Consider the following 7,431-nt stretch of genomic DNA (forward strand, 5'->3'; position numbering starts at 1 on the left):
CCTGTTGGGACTCCTTGGTAAATTATGTCGTATTGCGTAAGTCCATACATTCTGTCATGTTTTAGGTTTTTGTTTGCTTTGTTTTGGACTTTTCTTGAATCAGCCACTATCCAATCAGCTCAGTCTCCTGAGTCACCAGTAAATTAGCCCAGATCAGCTCCACCTGCTGCCAGTGGTTACTTCCTTCTCTGCTCACCTGTATTCCTGTCCACATATACCTGCCTCAGCCACCTCATGCCTAACACAACGTCTCATCTCGTCTCTTGTGATGTGCCCTTCCTCTGCCAGTTCCTGTGGGCCTCACCCTGTACGTTTTCACTGCACATTTATGGCCAGTTAGATGACTTACTATGTCACACATTTTTCATTTACTGTACTAGACAGCCTGTGGAATCAAACTTCTATATTGGTGATATCAGGAGAGAGCTTCAGCACTATTTGATCAGGCAATGTGGAAATTCAGCCATTTTGACAACAACAATGTAGAAGTCATACTGAAAACCAATTAAGCGAAGAGTCAAGTGGACAGCTAGACCCCATACAAATGTGGCCGTCAGTCTGTTTTGTTCTGTGGAATTTTCTCTATGGTGAAACTCCCTATGCAGTTGCAGCAGATTAATCGCTAAAGGCCTTTTGACATGTTAATTAAGCGTTCCATTTTTTTTTTATGGTAACATTAGCAGGCCTGTCATATCCCACTTCGCTCTCCTCATCTGAATTTTCATTACCCCACAAACGTCTTTGTGAGCTTGAAGCACACTGATTAGGTTTCACCTCCTACAGATGGTCCCCACCTTTATATCTCCTCATCTCATGTCCCTTGGTGCTCCATCTTTTTTCAAGTACAGACTGTTTATTAAAACCTTGTAGCTTCCTTTTGTCCGTTGACAAAGAAAAAAAAGATCCCAGTGATGTTGTTTTGTAGCGGCATGCCTTTTCTCAAGCCTTCCTCTTTATAATTCAAGCTTCATTCAGAGAAAACTGTTGGACAACATGTTCAATTCCATGAAAAGTCTGCACCGGTACTTTTAGAGATGTTTCTTCACCTGTTTGACTTTTGCGTTAATCTGTTCTGGTGGATCAGCGCAGACTGAAGAGGGAGGGAATTGATCCTGATCCAAAAGCAAACCCATCATATTTCCCATCACCTGTTCGCCTACATGATGCCAAAGACACAGATGTCTGAGGCAGCCTCTCTTTACCCGTTATTGGCATGAGTATCTTTGTATATAATACTGAGTTTATATAAGCCCTCAGAACAGTTATTTCTCCCAGCCCTTTCACCACCCAGCACGTATCTCCCAAGTGTATCTCGTCTCCTCTCTGTCATCTATAAGTGCTACAGCAGTCTCTGCCTGGTAGGAGCACTGAGCAGATGTACAGGATCTCACTTAGGAATGAAAGCGCGCTGCTTTCCTGCTCTGAACAAGGGGAATATCCGTGAAATGGAGTAAAGAGAGAAGAAGGGAAAACAATTCAAATATTGTTTTCTTTTAAGGTAAGAATGTGGCGTTTGTTGTTTTGTTTTTTAGCTTTAGTTTTTGTTCTTCTTGTGTTTCAGGAATTTTAAGGCTATTTAGAATCACAACGACACAATACATTCTTTATCAATGTAAATATGAGCCCTTTTGGGTTCAATTAATTTTTATTTCCATGAGTTGATGTTGGTTTTTTTAAAGTATTTCAGGAAAGTGATTCATTGTCAGCAGTGTTATTGTTTCAAAAACAATGGCACCAAGAGTTTATGACTAACAGGCTTTATTTATCTGTGCAGAAAGAAAGATCTGATTCATGCAGTAAGTCTGATTCCATTTGCCCCCCACGGTGCTCTCTTATTGTTTTTAATCTCACTGAAATGTCTCCGCTGATCATACACGTTTTAATATCGCATGAATAGAACGTGAGGAAATACAAGATGGAATTTTCTAATTAATTAATTTTGCAAGGGAATAAAGCCATCCGACCCAACTTGGAACAGGAATCTGTCTGTGTGTAAAAATAGTGATTGCTCCCTACACCTAATAACTGGCTGTGGCAGTGCTGGCAGCAACAATTGCCATCAAGTGTTTACAATAACTGGCAACATGTTTTCTGTGGGAAGATTTTGGCCCTCCTTTCTTTGCGAAATAGATTCAATTCAGCAACATCAGAGGGTTTTTGAGCATCAGTGATCTGGTCGGGTTAATGCTAATAGCTAAAATGCCTACAGCTTCTCAATTGGATTAAAGTCCGTACTTGACCGGGCCACTCCATAACTTAATTTTTTCTCTTTCGAGCAATCATGCATCACGATGTAAAGCTCAAGCGCTCTTGAGCTTAAGGTCATAGATTGGTGGCTAAAAATCTTGCTAGAGCAGCACTTGTGGCTCCATTATCTAAGGCAAAAAAAAGTGTGGGGTAGTTTGGCAAAGCTTTTTGTGCAGAAGGCAGTTTTGCCTTGGAAGTCTCCTTTGGATGCCATTTTTGACCTGTCTTTTTCTTATTGTTGAATCGTAAGCATTAAGCCTAACTGAGCCGAGTGAGGCATGCTGCATTTTAGATGTCAGTCAGGGTTGTTTTGTGACCTCCTGGATGAAGTGGGCCACTCATTGGAAAATTCACTGCGCTTCCATGTTTTCTCCATATGTGGGTAAATACTTTCACTGCAGTTCAGAGTCCTAAAGCCTTAGAAATGTCAGTGGTTTTGTTTTGTCATCTCTTATTGCGTCGCTATGGTGAGACATCATTTGTTGCAATGTGAGATTTAGTTTAGCCTACTTCACGTTGTCAGACAGGTCCTATTTTAACCAGAAGAAATCGGCGAGTGGGTGAAAACGTTTGCATTAAACTGCTGTAAATAATGAATCCGTAATAGAAATTTTGTGAATAAAATATTCTGTGATAAAAATTCAGAGCTAATTACTTCTGACTTTTACTGCACAACAATTTGCACATATTTCACTCAAGAGATACTGAACTTACCCCAAAAAAAAAACACTCCTGATACAGACCAGGATAATGATTACATTTTAACCATTACCTCTAAGATACAATGGAAATGTGTAAAAATATGTGACAGTCAACAGCATTGCTGTTTCTTCTTCGAATAGATTCGGAGAAGTGCATTCTTGTACCCGTTTGCTCAAATGTAATTATTGAAAAAAAATGCACAACTTTGCACATTAAAATAAATAAAATCCAATAAATGTCAGCTATTCCACCAGAGGGACAAACAAAGCTGGGCTATTAGAAACAGAGGAGAGATTTCATAAGTGCCAGTCTCTACAGGATGCAGGAGTGGAAGGTGAGAAGAAAAGGTGAGGACTGATTGCGTTAGTTAATACCTCATTTAGGTCTGTTTGTTGTCTGTGGTAAAATGTAAGAACACGTGCTTGACTTATCAGATATGAATTAGAGATAGGACACAATAAAGCTGTTACTGAACGTTTCTGAAAGGCTACGATGTTTTACACTTAATACATTCTGCCTGTAATCCTGCAGGATCATTGTGTCACTGTGAATGCTATAGCGTTCATGAGGACATTTTAATTTAGAAAATGTATCTTTACATGCCAAAGACGTACCAGATAACCCATCTAATATATAACAGATGAACTGCTGCGCTTTCCGTGTCTCTTTTCACACCCAGGTACCACGATGACTGAGAATCTAGCTTATAATACCACCGCAGAGGACCTGAACTTTTCCAGCACCCCAGTGTATCAGAACAAGCCTTCGCCTCACAGGAACATCACCTACGTGGATTTCTATCTCCACAAACCCGGCGTGGCTGCGGTCTTTACGGTTTCCTACCTGCTCATCTTTGTGGTGTGCATGGTGGGCAATGGCGTGGTGTGTTTCATCGTGCTGCGCAGCAGGAACATGCGCACCGTCACCAATCTGTTCATTCTCAACCTTGCCATCAGCGACCTGTTGGTTGGCATCTTCTGCATGCCGACCACGCTTGTGGACAACATCATAACAGGTAACCGGGCAATGTTCAGCTCTTCAAGCAGGAATCTGCAGGGAAGCGGTAGAGATGGTTTACAGTGCCTCCCAAAAGTATTCACACCCCTTCAACCTTTTCACGGGGAAAGTGGTCATAGTTGATGGGAAAGCAAATGGAGCTTGAGACTGAGGAATCCTGTTAGAGGCTGTAAAACACTTGAGTAGAGGTTAAATTTCCGGCAAAGGCCCTAAATGTACAATGACAGCTACCATGGATTCGTCAAGACCAAAGAGTATTCATTCGTTAGAATGGCCTAGTCAAAGTCCAGACCTCAATCAGACCGAAAATCTGTGGCAAAGCTTAAAATGTCTGTTTACAACTGATTTGACCGGGCTTCATTTGTTTTTCAAACAAGACTGGGCTAAAACTTCATACTTCAGATGTTCACAGCTGGCAGAGACATACCCATAACACACAGCTGTAGTTGCAGGGACTGAATGCAAATATATGCCACACTCTCAGATTTCCATTTAAAAAAAAAAGTAGGGATACCTTATGTAATTTTCATCAAACTTTACCATGACTACTGTGCACTACTTTGTGGTGGTCTATCCCATAAATTCGCAAAAGCTAAACGTTAGAATGTCCGAGGGGTGTCAGTTCTGCTTTGTTTTTTTTTGTTCTCACACTATGGCAGAACTTTGTGTTTTTGCTTCTGCAGGATGGCCCTTTGGCAGCGTTGTGTGCAAACTGAGCGGGATGGTCCAAGGCATATCTGTGTCAGCATCTGTTTTCACCCTCGTCGCAATCGCTGTTGACAGGTGAGCGTTTGTATTTCATCTCCGGCTACCAGCCACCATCATCTGTGCTTTTGGTTCTGGAAAAAAAAAAAAAAATCTTGTTTGGCTTTTGCGAAAATCTTTTGCCAGGTTCCGCTGCATTGTCTACCCTTTCAAGCAGAAGCTGACCATCGCCACCTCCAAGCTAATTATCGTCATCATATGGGTCCTGGCTGTGTTCATTATGTGCCCCTCAGGGGTCATGCTCCAGGTCACGCAGGAGCAGACGGTGCGAATTGTCCTTGGTACCGAAAGTGAGACCCGACCTTTCTACTGGTGCCGGGAGAACTGGCCGAGTCAGGAGATGAGGAAAGTCTACACCACGGTCCTCTTTGCCAACATCTACCTGGCCCCTCTGAGCCTGATCGTCATCATGTATGCGCGCATTGGTTTCACCCTCTTTAAGACCACTCTCCCTCCAGCTAGGGGCAGTGGGAGCGCCTCATTACAGGGGAGTGGCAACAACAAACAGAGCGTGGACGGGCGACAAACAATCACTCGGAAGAAGAAGCGGGTGATAATGATGCTCCTGGTGGTGGCTTTGCTTTTCATCTTATCCTGGCTGCCTCTGTGGACGCTCATGATGCTGAGCGACTACGCCAGCCTGACGGAGCGCCAGCACCGTGTCATTAACATCTACGTGTACCCTTTTGCTCACTGGCTGGCCTTCTTCAACAGCAGCATGAACCCCATCATCTACGGCTTCTTCAACGAGAACTTCCGCAAAGGCTTTCAGGCGGCTTTTAAGTTCCAGCTGTGCTCCGCTGACGTTCTGCGCCACAGGACCTTCTCCCACCGGATCAGAGGGAACGCCGTGCTGCCGGTCCACCCGACAGCGCCGAGCAGGCCGGCATCCAGAGCCGGGTCGCTGTTTGTCGGGAACGGAGCGTGCCAGTGTCAGGAGGGAGATTGTTTGACTGGTGGAAGCCACGTCAGAGAGCAGGATCTGATCATGGAGGATTTGGAGAAAGTGTCGCAGATTTAGAAAGACCGGGCTTAAGCATGTCCACTTCAACCAAGGTCTCTAGTAAATATTATAAAACACAAGTTCACAAAAACGTCATGCCAATAAGTTAAACCTTTACATGTCTGCTGTAAGTGAATGTATTTAGAAAATCTTAAAAAAAAAAAAAAAAAAGAGTACTTTGACTGTTATTGTGACTGTTTTCAAGGGGTGCTGGTCGGTTTGCCCCATTTGCAAATGTGGTCGTTTCACATCTGACTTAAGGCTTTAATAGCAATTTTGTATATATATATATATATATATATATATATATATATATATATATATATATATATATATATATGTATATATATATATATATATATGTATATATATATATATATATATATATATATATATATGTGTGTGTGTGTGTATCTATGTATATATATATATATATATATATATATATATATATATATATATAATGTATGTATATCTATATATATATGTATGTGTATATATATATATATATATATATATATATATATATATATATATATATATATAATGTATGTATATCTATATATATATATGTATGTGTATATATATATGAATTACATATGAATTTGTACTCACCTGGAGAATGTTTTTTGTACCTGTGTTAACAAATATTAAAGCGACTTATCTACCATTTTCTTCTACTTGGAAATGTGGTTATGGGACACTTTCAAAGTCACGTTTAAATTGGAGATTATGTTCTCCGACATTTCATAAGAGCCAATTGAGCAACAGCAATTAACCCCTTGGAAAACAAATACCTCGGTAAACGTTTCTAGTTTTTTATTTTCTCACAATGCTCATCTAAAACCTTCTTTGTTGGTTGCTATAGTGACGCTGTCAGGACCATCTCCATCTAAAGCCGTCTGCATATCGTATCCCTGAAGCTCTGAGTTCATAAACAGATGTTATCTTCATGGTGTCTGGTGAAACAATGACTCCTCTGCTTATGAGTGAGAGTGACATTGTTTCTGATTAAAAACAGAAGCTGGTGACTCACTTCACATTGTGCTACACAATATTGGTTAGTACTGAACATTGATACCCTAGCGACCAAATCTGTGTCAGTGTGTACCTGGAGGGTTGGCCTGCTCATTATCAGAACCACAATCAATGGACGCAACGTTTAACCTAAAATACATTATATATACAAATATATTTGATATATGTTTTAATTTAATTTTAAATCATATAATTTATCAAAAATTATTTAGTTAAGAGAAAAAAACTGATACTGATACACAATAGTTAATTACATAGGGTTGACATTGTTTGTTTACAGGTACAAAACAGTGATGTGAATACGAAATAAGGATTCAAATTGTAGAAGGGCTGATTTAAACCAGAGCCTTTTTAAGGTTAAGAAATGTACATAATATGTTTGTTAAATTATTTTGGTGGGATGTATGCTGATCCAACACAATTCCTTGCAGAATAAATATAAAAATTATGATTTACTTCTGAATTACCTGTTTTTTGTTTCAGCATGGACCCAAGTCCGTCTAATGGCCCTATTGTGACAGTGTGGAGTAGATGCTGGCGGTCTTTTACCTGTGAGGCAACAGTGTTGACCACCTTTCCCCGTGCAGCTTCAGACCATACTTTCAATTCATCTTCTGAAGTAAAATAAATTACTTAATTACTTAAATTACTTATTAAAA

General features: G+C 40.4%; 1 protein-coding gene across 3 annotated transcripts; it reads left to right on the forward strand.

The window, feature by feature from the left end:
• Window positions 1-1,174: 1,174 nt before the first annotated feature.
• On the forward strand, window positions 1,175-5,886 carry LOC105918029 (neuropeptide FF receptor 2). 3 transcript variants are annotated; one of them, XM_036140420.1, is made up of 4 exons: window positions 1,175-1,498; window positions 3,629-3,964; window positions 4,626-4,749; window positions 4,858-5,886. In XM_036140420.1, exons 2-4 carry the CDS (start codon window positions 3,637-3,639, stop codon window positions 5,750-5,752), a joined length of 1,347 nt encoding a protein of 448 aa, XP_035996313.1. In that variant the 5' UTR covers window positions 1,175-1,498; window positions 3,629-3,636; the 3' UTR covers window positions 5,753-5,886. The 3 variants fall into 3 exon arrangements, with proteins under 3 accessions (XP_035996313.1, XP_012708466.2, XP_035996314.1); XM_012853012.3 differs by having other exon boundaries at window positions 4,650-4,749; XM_036140421.1 differs by lacking the exon at window positions 1,175-1,498 and having other exon boundaries at window positions 3,135-3,964.
• Window positions 5,887-7,431: the final 1,545 nt, after the last annotated feature.

This window comes from Fundulus heteroclitus, chromosome 8, assembly GCF_011125445.2.
Source record: "Fundulus heteroclitus isolate FHET01 chromosome 8, MU-UCD_Fhet_4.1, whole genome shotgun sequence".
NCBI lineage: Eukaryota > Metazoa > Chordata > Actinopteri > Cyprinodontiformes > Fundulidae > Fundulus > Fundulus heteroclitus.

What these genes read in the sequence shown, in the direction of transcription:
- LOC105918029 (XM_036140420.1), top strand. Translation starts at nt 3,637, where the DNA reads ATGACTGAGAATCTAGCTTATAATACCACCGCAGAGGACCTGAACTTT. An exon ending in TGTGGACAACATCATAACAG is followed by an intron (nt 3,965 to 4,625) that starts GTAACCGGGCAA and finishes ACACTATGGCAG; the next exon opens with AACTTTGTGTTTTTGCTTCT. An exon ending in GTCGCAATCGCTGTTGACAG is followed by an intron (nt 4,750 to 4,857) that starts GTGAGCGTTTGT and finishes ATCTTTTGCCAG; the next exon opens with GTTCCGCTGCATTGTCTACC.